Source organism: Chelmon rostratus, chromosome 23, assembly GCF_017976325.1.
Source record: "Chelmon rostratus isolate fCheRos1 chromosome 23, fCheRos1.pri, whole genome shotgun sequence".
Classification (NCBI taxonomy): Eukaryota; Metazoa; Chordata; class Actinopteri; order Chaetodontiformes; family Chaetodontidae; genus Chelmon; species Chelmon rostratus.
Genome location: NC_055680.1, coordinates 2710106 through 2730923, shown reverse-complemented (window position 1 = coordinate 2730923; position 20818 = coordinate 2710106). Strand labels below are relative to the sequence as shown.

The 20818-nt window shown below is 41.5% G+C and overlaps 2 protein-coding genes across 3 annotated transcripts in view; one reads left to right on the top strand and one right to left on the bottom strand.

Moving 5' to 3' along the window:
* Positions 1-12585, top strand: part of pde5ab (phosphodiesterase 5A, cGMP-specific, b) — a 52778-nt gene extending 40193 nt beyond the window's left edge. For both annotated transcript variants that reach the window (XM_041965175.1, XM_041965174.1), the window contains exons 17-22: positions 2978-3078; positions 4511-4588; positions 5819-5882; positions 9655-9729; positions 10445-10528; positions 10763-12585. In XM_041965175.1, the coding sequence (XP_041821109.1) occupies positions 2978-3078; positions 4511-4588; positions 5819-5882; positions 9655-9729; positions 10445-10528; positions 10763-10882 (522 nt within the window). In that variant the 3' untranslated portion in view covers positions 10883-12585. The remainder of the gene's footprint in view (positions 1-2977; positions 3079-4510; positions 4589-5818; positions 5883-9654; positions 9730-10444; positions 10529-10762) is intronic.
* A 1059-nt stretch (positions 12586-13644) lies between these two features.
* mad2l1 (MAD2 mitotic arrest deficient-like 1 (yeast)) lies at positions 13645-18337 on the bottom strand. Its single transcript, XM_041965176.1, has 5 exons — positions 18191-18337; positions 17349-17495; positions 16570-16690; positions 15339-15442; positions 13645-15211 (listed from the first exon to the last, which is right to left on the bottom strand). The coding sequence occupies exons 1-5, from the start codon at positions 18252-18254 to the stop codon at positions 15039-15041; spliced, it is 609 nt and encodes a 202-aa protein (XP_041821110.1). The 5' UTR covers positions 18255-18337; the 3' UTR covers positions 13645-15038.
* Between the last annotated feature and the right edge of the window lie 2481 nt (positions 18338-20818).

The following is a 20818-nucleotide window of genomic DNA, read 5'->3' as shown; positions in this document are numbered from 1 at the left end:
TATTATATCATGTTGTGTGTTTTGTTTTTTTTGTTTTTTTTTTTTTGAAAGTCCAGCTAGCTATAGCTGAGGATCTGCACAATCTACAGCAAAAAATTAGACAAGACCGATACACAGATAGCACTGACAGGGTTATTTTTCTACTTTAAAATGTCCTGCTCAGTTTGTATCCAGTGTCAGGGCACATGCCGCACACACATTAGTATTCCTTTAGAGTCAACAAGTCCAATATTTACTTTCCTGTTAGCTCTGTTTTGGCCTCCTCCATCCCCTGAGAAAAATATCTGTCTCCAACTTAACTAAATGCTCCATTTTATTCACCAACTCTTCTCGAACTGTGTCTGTCTGCTGTTTGTTGCTGAGCGTTTTCAATTAAAACAGCGGCCTGCTGCCAAAACTAAACCAAAAGAGTAAAACTAACCAAAAGAATCAGCTGAAAGACACTAAAAGGCTCTGCAGAGACGACGGTAGCTGCAGAGCTGGATGATAATCCTCTGTGGTTTGTTACAATGAGCATACATCACACACAGTCATTTGATCCATTGTTAATACAGAAATATTTATTGGTGCAGCTTTAAACAACATTTTGATACCAACACTGCGCCAGTCGGCTGTGAGATGTTTAATAGGACACTCATCGTGCCTAAAAAGCAAAGAATTGTAATCTAACTCTGCAGCCCTGCTGAGCTTTTTAGCTTCCTCAAGTGCATTGTTTTTGTTTTACACTCCATTTCTGGTATCACTGTGTCTGAAACACACTCATCAGCCCCCACGGGCAGCCGTCTCCAGCAAAAAACAACTCACATTTGATCACACGCACCAAGCGCTCACTATGCTCAGCTGATGTCTGAGATGGCACTGCCAACATAGTGCCGCGGTCTCAGACGACCAGCTGTCTGCGCTGCGTTTACAGCTACATGTGAGGGGAGGAAAGGAGGAGCTGCCACTATCACCATGGATGTGAGTGTAGTAGCAGCAGGACACAGGGAGCACAAACATCAGGCAAATTCACGCCTGTGTTTTCATCCTCATCGCAGTTATGCAAAAGATGACATTAGTTGGCCTTTCACAGCTGCGGCTGATTCAGCTCTTGGCAGGTGCAATCAAGAGGCTCCGTCTCCTTCCTCTCATGGTGTCCCGACGTGGCTCCCAGCCAGCCTCAGAAATGATTTCAGAACGCTCATGCTTTGCAAAGCTCCGTGCTGTCTTTCACATTATACAGCAGGTCTCAGGTCAGATGTGGTCCCACGACAGCGACTGCTACATGTCCACATTTTTCCTGTTTATGTTCCAGATTCCCGTTTAAGGGTAGAGATGGCTTTTGCAGGATCCAGAATTCATTGCCAATGCCAAAGATCACAGTAGAAACGAATAATTTAATAACTGCTAATAATGTAATAGCACACCCATAATGTAATAAAACTATTGTGCCCACAATGCAATAACTTTTTGTGTGTAATATAACTAGAAACTGTCCAAATCATCTTCACTCATTCTCCCCGCTAATTTGACTTCTCAGTGCAATAACATGGACATCCCTCAGCAGTGTAGCTTACAAAGCCAAGCCAAGCTGCAGGCGTTCCTGCAGGGAACTCGGTTTGTGCAGTTTGTTCTTTGTGTTAACTAAAATGAGGTTTACGCATAACTAAATTAAAATGCGTTTCACTGCACAAACGAGTGTTTATCAGAGGTTACTCGTTGCTAAAGATTTACACACAGTAACTGCCAGCTATAGCTGTTGCATTAAATCATTTTCTGTAAATTTGTAACAGCATAACTGATATTTTTCTATATATGCAAATGCACACCAAAACAATTTATAAAATGTCGTCATTAAGCTTAATATATCATTTCATAAATTGACTGGACGGCACTACCGATGTTTCCTAGAAACTGATCTACTCAGTGAAGATGTTTGCTGGAAACCAGCCAGTAGCTACTAACAACTTAGGAATGAGTTCATACATAAATGCGAAAAGTGGATTTACAAATATCTGGTGCAGCCCTGCCCAGGTGTGTGAAGCGGCGGGCCACACACAGATTAAACCAAAACCGTCTGCATTTTTCTGCGTTGCTGTAAATGGATGAACCGAACTTCGTCTTATAAATAGCCTAATGACGATGGACCTACAGATCTACAGCCTTTACATAAACAGGGTTATCAGGAATGTTTATATTACATGAACATATAGAGTCAGGCTGAAAGCACTTTGAAGGGATTTCCTCAAAGTCCCAGTTCACATCGTTCAGCCTGAAGTTGCCAGTGCTTTCTGGGGAAACAACGATGTGGTCATGGCTGTTTACAGGAACTTAATGCTGCTGCCTGCATCCTGCAGGATCCTGGATCTGGATCTTTTTTTTAATTCTGCCTATTCTGTTCATTTTCCAGCTGCTCGCCTGCCACAGAACTTTCTGATGGCCCAATAAAATCCAGTCACTTGCAGCCTGCTCTCATCTTTATGGCCTCAAAACAAACTCACAACACACTCCCAACTATACGGCACCACTTACCTCAACTGCTGCTGAACACATGCAGACATTTCCGCACAGATGCAAGCACACACACACACACACACCATTGCAAACCTTGCAGGCTGGTGAGCGTTAATGCAAATACACGGTCTTAAAAGCACTTGAAATGGAAAGCACATGGAATAATGTGTCAACTCATATGCTAATAAACACTCAAGACGTGGACTGGATTCAGTTGTTTGACTTATTTGGTTGTGTGTGTGTTTGTCTTTGCAGTCTTGCGTTGTCATGGCAACCCCTTGGTGGTCTATCACTGTACAAACTGCGGTCAGCGCTATCAATACCTAGTATCTACTCCGTAGAGGGGTGCTGTCTCGCTCTGCGCACGCACACACACACACTGTCAAACGGTCATGTATATACTCTGTTAGTGGAAATCATTAAATAAAATCCGGAGCAGTCCCTGCACTTACATTGTTCTTTCTCTTTGTTTCTCTCTCTCCAGGGCAACCAGATCCTGAGCGGTCTCTCGCTAGATGAGTACAAGACCACTCTGAAGATGATCGAGAGGGCTATTCTGGCCACCGACCTGGCCCTGTACATGAAGTAGGTACCAAACGTCAAGCCCAGATGGAAATCTGACTGGAGAGGGGTCGAGGGGGAGGGGGGCTGGGGGAGAAAAGTCGATTTGGGCAGAGGAAAGAAGGGGGTAGCAGGTAGAATGGGGAGTATTTTGACTGATTGTTACTCCAGGACACTGAAAATGTCTTTATTGCATCGCAGAGTATGGCACAGTTTATAACAGAGTTACCTCAGAGCTAATTTACATGTGCAGTTCCAGAGCAGCATAATTTAAGCACATTAGTGAAGTAAAACCAGCACCACGCTTATGATGCAGAGCAGTTCATCAGCTGTGATGAAGGCACGGGAACGTGTCAGGCAAATGAAAAGCAAAGAGAACGCACACAATGCCAAAACCAGAAAAATGTACAATCAGTGGTTGTAGAGTTGGTAGCTTTTAGCAAAAGTTTTGTTTAGCATTCCTTTCTTTTAAATATTGGTAAAGGAGAGCAGTGAGCCCCAGCCCTGTCTTCAGTCAGGAGGTTAATAGCACAAGAAGTGGGTTATCCTAGGCAGATTCATAGTGGTGGGATATTTTTCCATCATGGAAACATATGTAGATTTAAGTGAAAGATTTTTCCCTCTTAATAGCTCCATTTCAGACCAATGAAGGGATGATTATGATGATCCAATAATGGTGGAACAGACACTGCTGGGCATCAGCAGCTCAGTCTCATCTGTGCTCACGCTGCTTCCTATGCATTGTGTCTGCAGCTGTTATCATGTTGGCAGGTGCCTCTCATCTGTAGATCTATTCTCTATGTTCTCTAAATTATTTTGCATTGTTGATATAATCTTTACATGTGATACTATGCCCCTTTAATTTTGGGGTGAAGCAGGTGAGATTCAGCTCTTTTTCAAGTGAGGTGTCAGCAGTGTAGAAGCTGCAGACTTTTCAATAACAATAACAGCACAAACGATTGACCTGAAAATCTCTCAATAAATACACAGTTGTCTAATGTCTAAAAGTGTTTGTGAGTGCTGCTGGGAACAAGGTTGACAAGAACAGAGTTTGCAGGCCAGAAAACCAAATAATGAGCAAAAGAGTCTAAAAAAACTGATGGAGTTGTAGACTTTCTTGATAATTCTTAGTGGGATTGTGAATTTGAACAAACATATTGATTAGAGCAGCATTCAGATTTGTTTGCACAAAGACTTGGAGTTTTATGACTGTTTGTCTTGCCTGCCCTCAACATATAATATTCATTATTTTGCTTAAATTTCTACAATTTGAACCTCTAATTTTTTCTTTCACTCTCTTAATTTTGCATGTTTTCATTACCTCAGCGAGTTCAGCTCTTATCTCATCCCTCTTTTTAAGTCTAGACAGTGGGTGGTAGAGGAGGTAAGTAGGTGTTATATAAGGTTATATATCTGTTGTGTCATTGTACGTGTGTGTGTGTGTGTGTGTTGTCAGGAGGCGCGGGGAGTTCTTTGAGCTCACCAAGAACAGTCAGTTTGTTTGGGAGGACGAACATCACAGAGACTTACTGAGGTGAGCACGGCCCTCCAAAACTCAAACATGCTGAAAAGCAGGTCCACCAACACTGGGACACACGCTGTGATTTTAAAGGAACAGTTCCACATTTGGGGAAACATGCTCATTCCCACACCCGGCTGTTGTTCACTAAGAAATAGTTCCAGCGTGTTACTGGTATTGCCAACTATTTTTAATGGAAAGTAGCTAAAGCCTGCTTGAAAAGACACTTGATATCATATTTGTGATGTCATAACTATTTAACAAATTAAGCTAAAGTGTCATCAGTAGACATCTAAGTCTTTTTTCCAAATCTTTTTCTGTAGACTGTTGCACAGGCTGTAGAACTGAATTGTCATGAACAGAGAGGAACCAGACATTGGGTTAAACTCACTCTTGTAAACTCTTTGAAAAACTGAAATTGTTAAGTTAAATCATTTAGAATAAAAACATGAAGATTCCCAGTCACCCGGGTCAAGGTTATCCAAGGAGGGTTGAATCTAGGGTCGAAACTTGAAAACATTCCACCTCTCATCCAGTGAGCTTTTCCAGTTCTGACTTGTGGGCAGTCCCAGGTATTTAACCTCTGTGGGGTCGTTATCGAGGTCATTGGTACCACCTGTTGTAATGTTGTAATGGTAAGAGGAGGCACCTGAGGTCACTTGGGACTTCCCACCAGTCAGTCAAAACTGAAGACAGCCCTTGGACGAGAGGCAAACAGTTTTCAAGCATCTACAGTTAAACAAGTCCAGTTGCTCTAGATTCAACTCCCCCTTGGATAGCCGGGCTAGCTGTTTCCTCATTTTTCCAGCGTTTATGCTAAGATAAGCTAATCGCATGCAATTCCATACTCAACACCCATACACATGAGATTGCTATCAATCGTCTCATCTCTCTCTAGGAAAGAAAGTGTATAAGCGTATTTCTCAAAATGTGGACTATTCCTTTAAGACACCTGTATACAGTATCTGTGTGCAACGAAATCACTGTTACATCTACTATTATTGATAACTTTACTTGAATTTTAGACGTTTGTGCATTAGCTGCAGCTTTAATTCCCCAGAAGTCTCTTCACACAGATATAAAGTGTCTTTAAACTCATAAAACACACTCAGGTTTGACCTCCAGCACCATAAACTCACTCACAATGGTTGGCTGTAGCCTCATGCTATGCGGATCTACTATTGGCAGTTATTTATGGGGTGTGGCTCTGTGAAAATCAGTCTGTCAATGTATTTCCCCCTTTAGGTCAATGCTGATGACTGCGTGCGATATCTCAGCCATCACCAAGCCATGGCCAGTGCAGAAAAGGGTAAAAACCAATCCCATATATCCTTCTCACTGATCTATTTGCTTTGGCTACACTGCAGGTTTTAAGCCTTCGTTGGTATACGTTATTGTCAGTAGTTTCTGTAGGATATGTGACGTGTTTATCTCCTCCATCATAAGGCATACGTCCTTATACATCATAACATCTCAACAAAACCTCCTGGTCAGGATCCCAGGAAGCAAACAAAAACAGTCAGTCTGAGACTCAACGATAGCAAACCCAAATGATGCCTCTCACATGTACCTGATTAGTTTCCTCCTGCAGTCCGACCAGTGCTGCCGTCAGCTCCAGGCACTATCAGCCTGGGAGAGCTGAGCAGTCTGATGGTGGGTCCGTGGAGTATGGAGGATGGAGTTGGAGAATAATCTGATTCTGTAGAAGGTGAACTTTTTGGGTCGTTGCCAGGTGTTGGCAGGCACTCTCAGGACAGATAGGGCCTCTCCCACTGGTGAGCACCGTCAGATGTGCTGATTTTCTGCAACCCTTGGTGGGGCCTGGACCCGCCCTAATCAGTGATTTCACAGCAGGTGTTTTGCATTTGGAAACCAATTAGAAACACCTGCTGTGACATCACAGGTAGAGGTGTGGCCTGAAGTGCAACGTTCGTAAAGGTTAAAGAGCAGTGCAGTGCTTGTGCTTCATACGTTTGTCCCTCTTTCATCTTTGATTCTGCCATTTCACACTCTATTTACTTCTTTACACCCTCCCTCGCTCTCTCTCTCTGTCTCTCTCTCACACACACACACACATATTTGTTTCATCGCTCTCCTTATCTCCCTGCTGACCTTTGTTAGTCTGCACCTCATTAGGAACCACGGGCACAGTGGAGAGAGGCTCAGGCCGGCACACACACTATGCATGAGTGTGTGTGCGCTCGCGTGGGTTGACAAGTGAGCGCTCATTAATAGGAACAGCTGTGGCCCCGTCCTCAGATGACACCTCTAAAACCATTCAGGGCAGTAAACATGAATACACATGCAAATATGTTCTCTCACTTAAACACACAAGCACCTCACCTGGATCTCATTATCAAACAGTGCCTGGAAACTGAAGAGAATATTATTTCCTCTTTGTCTTCTTGTCCTCTGCATTGATGCATTGGGCTTTAGTTTGCAGGTGAACGTTTAACTTTTGGTTCCAGAACCGTTCAACTCGACCTTAATCCGTTTGAGATTTGTAACTTTGTTTAAAGTTGAGTCCACAAAATGACAAAAGGACTGGCACCAAAATGAAGTCCCTGGCACCGGTTCTGTCCAGTGTGTAATAATATGCAGTGAGCTGTTTTACTGAAAACAGCTGCTTGCGCTGCTACGGCTGGAAATTGTGGCAAAGACTGGGAAAGACACTAAAAAGCTCTGGGAACAGTGGAATTAGTTATGATTCTCTGAGTATGCCACAAGGGACACCTTTCACTTTACACATAGTCCGCTGATCCAGTATGAATTGTTTAATGCAGCTTTAAACAACCATATATGGTTAACATTGAAATAACAGGATGGGGTGGATTTTCTCTTTACTTGATAGCTGGCGGTGTGTAGATGGACAGGAAATGTTGGCAGAGAGAGGGGTCATGCAACAAACTTTCCTGACATGAATCGAACTTTAACATTGTGGTTATATTGTGTGTGTCTTCAGGCTGGCTCAGCAGGTTGTTTCCCTTTTGTACCAAGTCTAGCTTTGTTGTAATTGTAATTGAACCATCCATGGGCATGACTTTCTGCTACAACCCTTGAGATGTTTGCGACCTACAGGTTTGCTTCCTTTTCTAGGTAGCACCTAGAATGCAAGATTCAGTCTTAAATGAAGTTTGCTTGGTCTTGGACTGAGGACGACTTGCGGTTCTGTCAGGGCCTGTATTTGCTAGACATCCTTCACGTCCTAAATGTGTGTGTAATTCTGTCTTATGTGCAATGGTCACCGACACAGATAAAGGATAGCTCTGGTTTGTTACAACTGGAGTCATATTTTTGTTGCTTTGGCTTTCATTCTTGAGACCGTTCTGGTAAATTAGGCTTTATCTAGGATGTGTGAGTGCAGCAACATAGCTAAAAGACAAGAAACACAAAATCATACAGGTTTTAAACAAACATTTAGTTTAGCCTGACCTGTTTTGATAAGAATTATTACAGCATTTCGGGTGCACTTACTTTCCAAATAAAGTGGTTTAGGTCATCTAGATTAACTGCTGGTTTGTTTACAACATGTCTGATCTTCTCGTGTTTCTTGTCCCGTCTGGCTTGGTTATTGTGAGATTGGCACGTTCCTAAATTTCCACAATTGGTTTCGTGAGTACAATGTTATCTCCACTGATGGGAATAAAGCATGAAAGAGAATTATCAGTGTAGTACCCGATTTAATTATGACCAGGATTTTCTTTAAAGATACAAGTTGTTCTGGTCTCAAACTCAAATCTTTCAGCCACCCCACCCCCGCGTCTCGATTTTTGACTGGGTTTTGATTTAGGCAGCCTTAAATGACCAATGACCCCAACAGTTTTACTTGTTTGACTGTTCTGATCATGAACATATGGCTCAAGTGTGTGCAAGCATCCTCCAAAATCAACAGTTTTGAAATGCTTTCATAAATCCAGCTGTAGGTCCTTCTTGCTGTTGTTGGAAGTCTAATGAAGCAGTTCCTGACCACTGAAGTTATTTTAACATGGAGCTAACTTGCTGCGCTATGCAGACAAACGAAAGTTCGTTTTTTGACTGACATGAGGGTAAGTAAATAAAGACGAAGTTAGTTAGCCTCGCAGGTTAACATTTGCCTCATGCTTAGTGTTGGCTTTAGTCAACTATAATAAGCTCTCTCTCTGGGTGAGTCCCCCTGCAGCTCCATAGAACTGTGCCTTGATTACAGACTCAATCAGTGAGCTGCAGATGGCTTTAACACACATGCGCTCAAAGTGATGCTGATTGGAGCTCGAGGCTGAAGTCAGATCTCATTTACCTCTCTGTAAGCAGACGGAGACCATTAACTTAGAGTGACTACCTCTTTTGGCAGACCTCTCCCTCTTTCTTACTAAATTTTACTTTGTTTTCTTTTTGACTTGCCTCTATAATACATACTTTCTCTCACATTATGTCTGTCTAGCCGTTTCTTGCATGCTTTTGTTTTCCCTTGGTTCTTCAAGCTGTCACAATTGTTCCTTCTTTCTTTCTTTGTATATATACAAATCTTGTTCTCCAGGCATTTCATAATTTATAATACAGTTTGGCTATGTTGATTCTGGCAGCAGGAGAGCTATTATGTCTTCTCCGTGGTAGGATGTCCCAACCCCGTTCCCAAAATCAGCCTCCTAGGGTGTTCATTAAAATGCCTCCACTGAAATTCAAGCTAACACAGTTGTACGCCAGAGAGTTTCCACGGTTAAGTACAGCATTGTGATTTGCATAGCTAAAAATGTCATACACCCACCTGATGTGGAGTCACATCCAAATCAAACTGTAGATTTGCTGGTGATGTTGACAAAGAAAACTGTGAGAGCCTAAGTTGAATTGTGGAATCTGTGCAACCTGAACAGACTTTGTTCTTCTTGTTGCAATACGTGAATAGAAGAAAACCACTGTTCCCAGTTTTTGCTTGTCGTAAAATGTTTGGAACTAAAACTGTTAATATTTTACATGCATCCTTCATATGCTTTCTTTTTGTCACGCATCATTTTTAATCAGCTTAAAGTTCATTAAATTTTCAAATCAACACCTCTGCTTTTGCTAAAAGCTTCTTTCTCATAATTTTCTTCTCTCTGATGCAGATTGCGGAGCTGGTAGCGACAGAGTTCTTCGAGCAGGGGGACAAGGAAAGACGCGAGCTGAACATTGAGCCCAGTGTAAGTGTGTCACTGTTAGTGGTTGTCTAATAAGTACAAGATTAGCTGTGGTGTCCCTCAGGGATCCATTCTGGGTCCTTTGGTTTTCAATCATTGTGTGCTGTCTTCGGGTTGTTGTACTCAGCTGTAGCTTTTCATGTTCCCTAATGATTCTAGGACTTTTCTGGTCCCTCTAATCTTTGCACCATGCAAACATAAAAAAATCTTTGTATTATTTTTTTGACTCTGAATGATGTAATTGTGTAATGAATCACGTCTGTCATTTTGTTTGTGTCTGTCCCTGGTCCATACATGTGTGGTCTCCCCAGAAATTAATAAACAATAAATAATTCAACTCTTATGTCAGATCAGGAGTCCTTTTTAGAACAAAAAATGCTGCTAAATTTGCAAACCATCTCTGAAATTCTTTTTTTAAAAATTGTTTGGAGCTGAAACAATCATCTTACTTGTTGATGAAAAGAAAATTAACTTTTTCGATAATTGATTCATCGTTTTGGTTGTGTTTTAAGCAAAATGAGATCTTGTGGTAGTGTCCTGCTAATCATTTAGAATCTGTGAAGATCAGTAGCTGTGGCTCCTAGAAATAGCCGAACAGAACTTCATATTCTGTCAAAGAAATTGACCAGAAAGTGTCTTCATATGCTTACAAACTGCAACATTTCTGCACTCTCTTTGCATATGGTTTACATGTGTTTTTTCTATCGTTTCACTTTAGGACCTAATGAATCGTGAGAAAAGAGATAAGATTCCCAGCATGCAGGTGTCCTTCATTGATGCCATCTGCACTCAGTTATATGAGGTAATATAACCAATTTAACTTGCGGTGACTCGTGTTTGTCTCTGGAAACCACAGTACCAAATGAATAGGTGAAAAAGGCATTTTGCCAATGGCAATGATGGACACTTGTCCTATTATTTCTCACTTGCTGGAAAGATGCTGTCAGCCTGTCTCACATTGTGGAAAAAATTTGAGACAAGAACAATGTTCACTGAATTTTGCTTGTTAAATAAAATGTCTCTGTCACTGTCACAGACCTTGGCTGGCATGTCGGAGTATTGCTCCCCGTTGTTGGAAGGATGTCAGAAAAATCGGCAGCATTGGAAGCGTTTGGCCGAGGAGTGCGAGAAGGGGCTGGTCAACGGCTTGGTGTGATGCCACACCATTTTGGTTTTCAACCAACACATATTTCCAGGGTTTGCCTTGTGCAACCAGGTCTCACAAAATTTCATTAAATTAGCATGACACGCAAGGACAAATAACACACTTTATGCACGGAAAGTGGCCAAAAAATTAATTTTCCTATCAGGAAAAGATTATGTATTGGGAAAAAACACTGGATTTGGTTTGACAGCGACAGGGCAGATACACTTGCCTTCAACTTTTGCAACCTTAAAGTAGGTTTTCTAACTCTTCAAGAATAATTCCAGGCTCTTACAAATTCGGCCTTATTTTTGCAGGTTTGGCCATCATTTCTATTTGGAATAATAAGATTGTACTAAACCAGGTTAATTGCTCAGATCTGGGAGTGCAGCAGCATCACTAAACAAGACTTAGAACCATGCTAGCCTAGCAGTCAGGCTTTACTTAGGCACAGCAGTGGTTTGAGCTAAATGCTAACATAAGTATGCTAACCGGTTCACCAGGACAATACGAGCATGCTGATGTGTAGGGTACCGTGGTGAGATACTATATCTTTCCCATGTTCGCCATCTTAGTTTTGTGTGTTAGTATGCTAACGTTTGCTAATTATGCCTAAACACAAAGAAAACCAAGGTGAATGATAAAATTACCCACCAAAATGTCCTGTAAACATCCATCACAGTTTATTGGACTTAACGTTTATTGTAAAAAATTACTTTCGAGGTTTGGATAATCTGTTTACAGCCATTGTGATCAGCTCTTATCCTGCTAGACTTTAGCGATGCCACCACGTTCCCTGATCTCAGCAGCAACTTTGGGGAGTGCATATCAAAACAGATAGAAATGATGCTCAAAACTACAAAAACAAGACCCAACGCGTTTTATTCCTTAACAGAAAACCTGAAACAAATTGCATGTTATGAGTATAACTGTTAGCTAACTCATGGCAAAGTGACAACGACGTGCAATTTTGTGTTCATAATGCGGACTCCTTGTTTCAAAGGTCGTGCTCAATTCGCCAAGCTTTGCGAGACTTGTCTTCCCGTCACAATCATCCGTTCATGGGCTTTCACTCACCAGAGAAAATAGCAGTCAGCACTAAGATATATTTATACCATAGCCATTTTTATTTTTGCACAGAGTGGCTTTCATCGTGGAGTGTCACCTACACTCTCTCACGGGTAGTGAACTGTAGGGGAAGGCACCATTACAGTGGGATTGTACGCATATCTTTACAGTGTCACAATAATCTGATAAGCTTGTTAAATGTCTGTCACAGCACACGGTTTGAGTCTTTTGTAACGTTTCACTCATTGTCTTAACTATTGCATATTTATTTTTTGTTTTATATATTTATTAGAGTTTATATATTGTAAGGTCATCCTTTTATCAGGAGCACACACTTCTTTATATAGGAAATGTAGTTTTCATACTTAAAATAAATCCCTTCCACCGCTTTTTTGAAGGACCTTTCGTAGTAACAACTCTTTCAGATGACATTTGGAAGTGTACTGTATTGTGTTATTTGAATTTTTTTTTTTTTATGTAAAAGAGCCAAAGACTAGGCTATCAATTTCAAAGGGAAATGGGTCTAGATTTTTCCACTGCCTTGTTGTGATAACAGGACCAATTCACCATTCAAATAAAAAAAACTTTTTATTTGTCCACATGCTTTTCCCCTATAAGAGATTCTTTTATATCTCGTTTTTATAGCTGAATGATGGAGTTGAGTTTGCATTAAGTTGTGGGCAGCATGACCAGACTGTTATGATTTACGGGTTTCGTATTTCAACCAGTAGAACATAACTGAACTTTGGTGGAAACCAACTAATATGATGGCACAGGGGTGTCATCTAGCTTTGGTACACTCTAGTGTACTCTAGTACTCTAGTCTACTCTCGTAGAGCAGTGGTTCTCAACCTTATGGTCGAGACCCAAGAAAGAGGTCCCTTAATAAATCTGAGGGATCACTACCACCACCAAATTATGAAAGGGATACAAAGAAAGACAAATCAATATTATTGTTTGTTCTGATTGTCCACACTAGGATTGGATATCACTTAAAATTTCCGATGCTAGTTCCAATCTGTACCCATCCTGTCATTCACATGTTGATACAGGTGTTTCTGTCAGTTTTATATAGCTATTTTCACAAATAGCTGCTGGTTCCATTAGCATTAGCAAGACTAATGAGCACTGGCAGAAAAACGACAAGACGAACAAGATTTATTCCCCTGCAGTGGTAGTAAACATTAGCCCATCAATAAGCGTCCTGTATTCAGAGCTTAACAAGATATATCAGGCTGAGGAACGGTAACATTAAACATCAGGGCTTCGGCTGTCGACTGACACCCCCCCACAAACCCTAGAGCCTCTCAAAGTGGATCTGCTGGCTGAGCAACAACACAGGTGGTCACACAGTGACATACACTCCCCTTATAGTGACCATAAAAGCATCTTCAGACTCCATGTCTGTCTGACAGTAGCTTCTCATGGCTTGTTAGCTCTGACTACCAGCTCTCCATCTCTGACCATGCTACACTGAGCAGTGGTCAGTCTGCCCACATGTTCCCTGATCCTTTGGACAAGGTTTCGTGACTGAAGCACAGTTAAACAGTAAAATTTGAAGTTACAGCAACCGAAAACCTTTACATTAGAAACATGAGATCATGCAGGGTCCTGCCTGAAGTGCAATGTGTCTGCCAAGCAGAGTGTGGAGTCTCCGCACTCTACAAGGATACCAAAACAAACAAACAAAAAAAAAACAATTTTATTTCTTTAAAGATTTCACAACATGCCTGTAGTATAAGGTAAGCTGTAAAAAACTGTGTCTAAATGAAATACTCAAAAACTGGGACAAAAAAAGATTTAAATCAGGGTAACATTAGAAATCTGACCAGACATCAATCCCAGCTTTTGGTACTTGACAACATTCGACAGTGAAAGCTTCTAGACAGGCGAGTTCGTACCAACACAGTGCTGAGGTTCCACACTCAGATCATAACCCGTGATGAAGGTGTCCCAAACCAAAAAGGCTGAGAACCACTGCCGCACCGAATAGTGCAACAACCCCGTGTGCAAACACAACAACCACTTTTAGCATGAACTACAGGAAAAAATCAACCCCCAGATGAACCAGTGGGTCTGCTCAGTGGTGAGCAGCAATGGGCTCCTCCTGGATATATACCATCACTCTGAAGACTTTACAACACAAACTTTAGTGCTCGGTATGCACAGTATCAGGTGCCAGCTAGGTGCATTTTCCTAGCAGCAACAGGCTTGATAACCCCGTCTTAACTAAACAATTTTGTAGACGCACATGCTGAGAAGGCTCATTTGTATCTGTGGTTGTATTTTGTACTTTGAACAAGTCTCCAGGACTGTAATATATGTGCCTGTTGCCTCACCTTTATGCTTCTTCAAAAAACAAAGTATCTATTTCCTTACTGCTTGTTTTTGAGAACTTGTTGCATGTACATGAGAGCATTACACCAGTGAGAACGTTTTTTTAGTTAAGACTTGAGGATATCATGCAGTCTTGCAGGTGAGAAACTGTAATGTTAGCATCATGAATGAGGTGTTCCACATCTGCAACTGTCCACACCACTGACAACTGTGAGCCAAGTAAATGGTTTGTCCCATTTAAGAGAAATGCGTATTTTCTGTCTTGTCTGTGTTGTTTCATAATGTAGGATACTGTGCACACTGCAAACCCATACCCAATCCCCCAGAACCAGCTAGTGACTTATGCTGCACTGCCACCTACAGGTCAAAAAGAGTAAAAATCATAAAAAGAAACCTATGTGAAAGACATTTATTTATGACATTTTATAAAAGTTTAACATATAAATGGCTAGCTTCTAAAACAGAGGGTGCCAACTTGAGAGAAAGGAGACAATACTAAAGACAGAGACAGACATTCCTAATAGACAAATCACTGCTTATGAGAAATATTTACATCAGGGTAGACAGAGCAGGTTGCCACCGCATCCTTCTCAAAAAGACAAGTGAAGTTTAGGAAATGAAAGCAGAACACTGGGTCCTCAGTGTACACAAAATTGGGCAGACACCGAGGTAGGAAACTGCAGTGTAAAATCTACTCTCTAAGGGGCAGTGGTTGGTGCTATATACAGCTCACGCGGTGCAGAGGGGGCCACGGTTTAGAGGTTTAAATTGAGTCGGTCTTCTTGTACGCTACCATGCTGTTCACCTTGTGGATTGAGGTGGTGAACGAGCGTAAACGCACCTCCTCTGACTGGTCGATGATCTGCGGCCCAGACTCTTCCCACTTTTCGGGAACCACCAGGTCTTTGTCTGTGTAGACAAGGAGGTCGAAAGCACCTAGAGACGAGAGGGCAAAGGTCAGAGGATCAAAAGTCAACTGTTACATGCCCGCAATCGAGAACTGAAACTGAGACAAACCTCAGATTGTTGGTAGAATGAAAGGGAAAACAGTCTGGTTACTCACATGGTGTCTCCAGCAGCGGCAGGAAAGTAACCGTGGCTGTTATCTGTCTGATAACGGAGCGGATCTCATCCTGAATTGTCTTAATGGACTTGTCTCTGGGAGCACTGGGGAACAGAGTTTACTAAGTTAACATGCATGGTCTAAAATACTGTGTACATAGACACTGAAATGAGGCAGTGTCCAAGTAACAACTGTCAGATCATAATGCCCACCCTTAACGTGTGTGTGTGTGTAATTGCATGACTGTTACTATTCAGTTATGCATGAATGAAAATAACTGATCAGCTGATGCAAGGGTGACTTCAGTGCTCCATCAGAACTACGGCAGCGCTCTCAATTTGCAGGATTCTCAAGTACAAAGTACAATCTTGTGTTGTGATCAGCTGCATGCATCATGCACAGTCAGCTGAGTGAAGGTTAGATAAATGTAACCACGGGGGATTGGTAGCAGGGGATGTTACCACCCTTTGCTTTTAACTTTAGTCCTGCATGACTCAAACATGCTTTGTCACAAACACCGATTTCAACTTTTCAATACGAAAAACCCAAATCAGTGCAAACAAGTGATTTTGATTCTGTGGCAATAATTATCCATTTACTCTTATACTTTGTTGTTTTAAGTGAATTTTTAAAAATCTTTCTAAACAGCTCCTTATGACAAGCCTGGCAAAATAATCTACAATGTGTTTTGTCGGTCTGTCACTCCTGCTGGGGGTCCCTAACCCGTTTTGACAAAATATGGAATAACACCAGACTTCAACTGACAAAGTGTGTGTGGCCACGGCAGATGGCTCATGACTGCCACCTGCTGGAATCTGATTGGCCTGATACTTGATTAAAGGTCCAGTGAGTGGGATGTAAGGGGATCTACTGGCAGAAATGCAATATAATATATAATCACCTGACACTAAGGATCATCATGTTTTCTTTACCATAGAATAAGCTCTTTATAGATACAGAGGGAGCTGGTCCTCTTATAGTGAGTCCACCATGTTTCTACAGTAGCCCAGAAAGGACAAACCAAACACTAGCTCTACTGGCACTGGGGTGAGAGGCATTCGGTTGCAACCTCAGCGCTAGATGTCATTAAATGCTACACGCAAAGACACATTCTGAGAAATCAATCACAATGCATTATCATTCTTCACCTAAATTCAACAGTAAAGTAGACTGAACTAGCGTCAAATTATTTCAAAATTGCTGCCAATAAATACACAGTAGAGGAGCTGACCTGCTCTCCTTGGCAGATTTGTCGCACTGAATGTCAAACTGCCATCGCTCCAGCACCTCGTTGGTTTCCAGACATGTGATCACCAACACCAGCTTCTGCACTGTGCACTCAAACAGCCATTCTGCAACACAGAGAACACACACATTCACTGAGTGACACCCTGACACCGAACAGTCTGCATGGGTTCCAATACAATACTTGCCTTCTGCGGTCAGTACAAAAGATATATGAAAACAGTCAAATATAAATGTGAGTAGATTTAATTCTAAAGTCGCCTATTCCCCCCCCCCCCCCCCCCCCCCCGTCCCCCCCCCCCCCCCCCCCCCCCACAAATTTCTGCTACTTTTCAGAGTGATGTATTCCAGTGTGCTTTCAGAAGAAGTGCAGTGTCCAAAGAGAACAGTGTGAGATACAAGAGCGTAGCCAATGCGTTGCATTACGGGGGCGAGCAAACTGTCAGTAATGAATGAAATAAAGCAATATGGTTTCAGGTCTCACATTTAGGAGCACAGGTCAGGTTCACTCAGGCTGAACCTTAAAGACAAGGGAATGTGCTGGGTTTAAGTCTCAGTTTACATCTGTGCAAAATCCATTTCATAAATCACATTAGGACAAGGGAATAACTGACCTCTCTGGGTCTTTGGGAGAGTTAATGGGGCTTAATGATATACATTTTTTTTTCTTCTTCAAAGTTAGAATGAAAATCCACTGTACAAACATCTGTGAAAAGCACAAATGTGAGGCATTCAAAGTATAAAGAAGCAGTCCACTGAGGATACCTTTGAGCTGAGATACCACGTTGGTCAGGTAGTTCTTCAGTTTGGGATCAGTGGTAAGTTGAAGGCTCATGTCATAGTGGGTGACTCTGCTGAATGTCTCTGGAGGATAGATGCCGCGCTGGTACAGGATGCTGTTGATGCCAAATGCTGTGGGGGAAAGTGAGTCATAAGGTCAAACTAGAGAGATAAGCTACACATGCAAACTTAAAATGTAAAATTACAGTATCAGTTTTACCATCTATTGTATCGTTTTTATCTTTAAAGTGATTTCGCTTTGCGATTAAGAAAACGCAACGTTAGCACTGCTGTGTGTGTGCTCTTTCATTTAGCATTGAAGATGCAGTAAACGAGCGAACCTCGGCCATGAACCGACTATGTAGAAATGCTGCCAACCTTACTAGCAAAGACACCAACAACTTTCCCGACAGGTTATAGTCTTCTGGTGAATTCGGCATATATAATAACTTACACTGATCAGCATCTAATATTGCAAAATGTCAACTGAAATCTTTGTCCTGTTCAGTTCGTTCCGCACATCTTGACCAGTGAGGTCCGTGGTGGGCGGTGCACTCAGCTCTGAACACGTTCAAGCTCAAAAATTGAAAATTTTAACAAAGCAAATTCACATTTTTTTTAGTTTTGTGCTCCGAAGAGTGGAGCATAAGTATTTTCGACCCAGCACTTCATTTTTTCTTTCTTTTTTTACGGAGCTAATATTGCCATGCCGATTGTACTAAAGCTACATTACACAGGCCCTGTAGCATATTAGCAATGCATGTCGAAAGCGCTCGAAACGACCTGCTAAAAGAAGAAATAGGATGAATAAAACGTTATATACTTACAGAAAAACTCGGCCACTAGCTCCGCGCTTCCTTTGAGAGTGATTCCTTTCAATGTGCTGGTCATTTTCTTCCACTTTTGGTTAAATCTTCGACAATGAACCTTTGTTGTTTTTTTCTGCTTCGGATTCAACTACCCGCCGTGCAGTTTGAAATTTGTCAGCTGCACATTCTTGCGCATGCGTGAGAGAATTCGGCGCACTCTTGATGACGTACACAATTACACTTACAATTTTCTAACACTAGAGGGCGCTAAATAATAAATCAACCTTGCGCTCTGTTCATGTCACCCAGAAATTCAGATTTTTCAGATTCAGGTACAGATATTTATTTTTCTATATATTTTTTCCGCTTTTCATTAGTGTGTTGACTGTGAAATCTCACTACATGATGGGGAAAAACTAGCTTCATTCATTTATTCCAAATATTCCAAATCAAATCGTGCCAAAAAGTGTCCAGAAACAGATTATTTCTGACATTGTATTGCATATATTTGTGTACAACCAATTATCACAATGTTTGTCTTCACCTGTCAATGTAAAGGTTTCAGCATATATGAAAATGTTTTTCATAGGCAGATAAATTACCTTAATTTTACCTTAAGATAATTATTGTGAGCCCTTTTTTTTACCATATAATCCTTCTGTGGGAGAGGAGCTCAGGTAGGGGAATGTATAAAGAGATCCCAAGGTCACAGTTTCTTCATTACTGACCAACATAGTGCACCAGTCAAATAAATCACAAGAGGAGCAAAATTCAATTGGAGTTAGACTGAAGCGGCAGGTTGGGTTCAGTTTTCATGCAGGTTGCTAGTGGTTGCCTGTATATGGAGGCAGCTGGGCTCCAGGGTCTGTTTCTAAACTGGGGTGCTGCCCTCTTCAACAGGAAAACCAAAGCCAATCAAAAATACTCACCACAGGAGCTGAGAACAGCCAGAAAGTGTCCAGTTAAAGTACAACTAAAAGCATACACAACTACCTATTGATTCAACTGGACGAGTGATGAGATGACTTTTTAATACCAATGAATGTGTCACAACTTTCTCATTGTGCGCGAGACACATGGAAACCTGTAATAAATACCTCTGATGTATTTGGATTATTCTACAACACAGCAAAGGATCTGTTTGATTATGCCAGAGTCTCTATTCAGACAGTGCTGCTGACATTTTATTAATTTAGCTTCATCATACACTGAATGCCATTCACCTCAACTGTAACAGAATGTCTTCATCATGTGACACGAGCAAAGTGTAAAATACATGAATGAATAAATGTGCATGAAATAGCTCATAATATAAATGAGATTTTTTATATATTTATTTCTATTAATTCCCTGTTTATTTTATTTTTTATTTATGTTTTTCTCTGTTTCAGTAAGTATTTGTTTAATCTCACCTGTATTTATTTATTTATTTATTAATAAGCTAATTTCTGCATATAATTTTTATCTCCATATTTACTTGTCTTATTTCCACTTTTATTTATTTCTATACGTTTTTCTATTGTACTTTAATGAGGGATGATCGCAGGCAGTCTCTCCTGGCTCTCATTGTCTCATGAGTCTGAGTTGGTTGCAATGATGAACAACAATAGCAACAAACCGAGAAAGGAAGCGCTGTGAGACTCTTGGCTTACGGGGCTCCACCTTCCATCCCCGGCACAAAGGGATAGGAGTTTCAAAAGTTTCCAATTATTAACAGAATTTCAGTCTGAATTCTACCATAGCTCTTACTATAATTGGCAACATCTTACTGTATCTGATGTAATCCGCCATCTCCCATACAAACTGAATGAACACTATAGCCACCCAGTGTAATGTATGTCTGTGCATGGGATGGGATGTCAGATGGCGTCTGAAAGTCTCTCCATCCACACGATGCTGACATCTGTTGCACCTGAAGACGTTTCAAAGCTCAGTCCGCTCTCCACCGCGCTACTTCTTGCCGCACAAAGGACGTGATGACTGTATAAACCCACAGCAGTGCAGTCATCGCACAGAACATATCTCACAGCACGTCTCTGCTCTCTGACTGCTCATCTTTTTTCCCCGACCACAGGCATTCTCCCCCCATCGAGGCTGACAGGCCGGGCACGCACAGAGCTGAGGTTTGTGTCCAGTGTGGTCTAAAAGCTTCCACGTCTCATTGCATCTGCAGAGGGTACCTGGCCTCAGCGCTGCGATAAGAAAGAAACTCATAACAAACACAAATCAGATTTTTTTTAAAAAGCAGTAAATTATTGTGATATGACACTTATTTTCTGTCTGCTGCAGTGGAGGGAGAGTTCAGGTTCTTAAAAGAGGTCAAAGTATGAATACTAAATGTAAACTTTAGCTTGTGTACTTTAGCAATGCTGTTTTGCAGTCAATGCAACATTTTTGTATGTCTCTTTTGAATTCCACATGCTGGGACAGTGGTATTTAGCCACCCGCACAGCCAATACATTTACCGGCATGTAAACAGTAATCGAATAAATTTTACAGGAAGTCGTGCAAACTGTAATCCCTCAAGCAGCGCTGCTTGGTTTGCGGTCATTTTCAACCCGAGCCCGGCCTACGGCGCCAAGAGCCAATTGCTGCAACACTGACTCCAGTCCCAGTGTGAAAGCCAACTGGTGTCACTTTAACAAG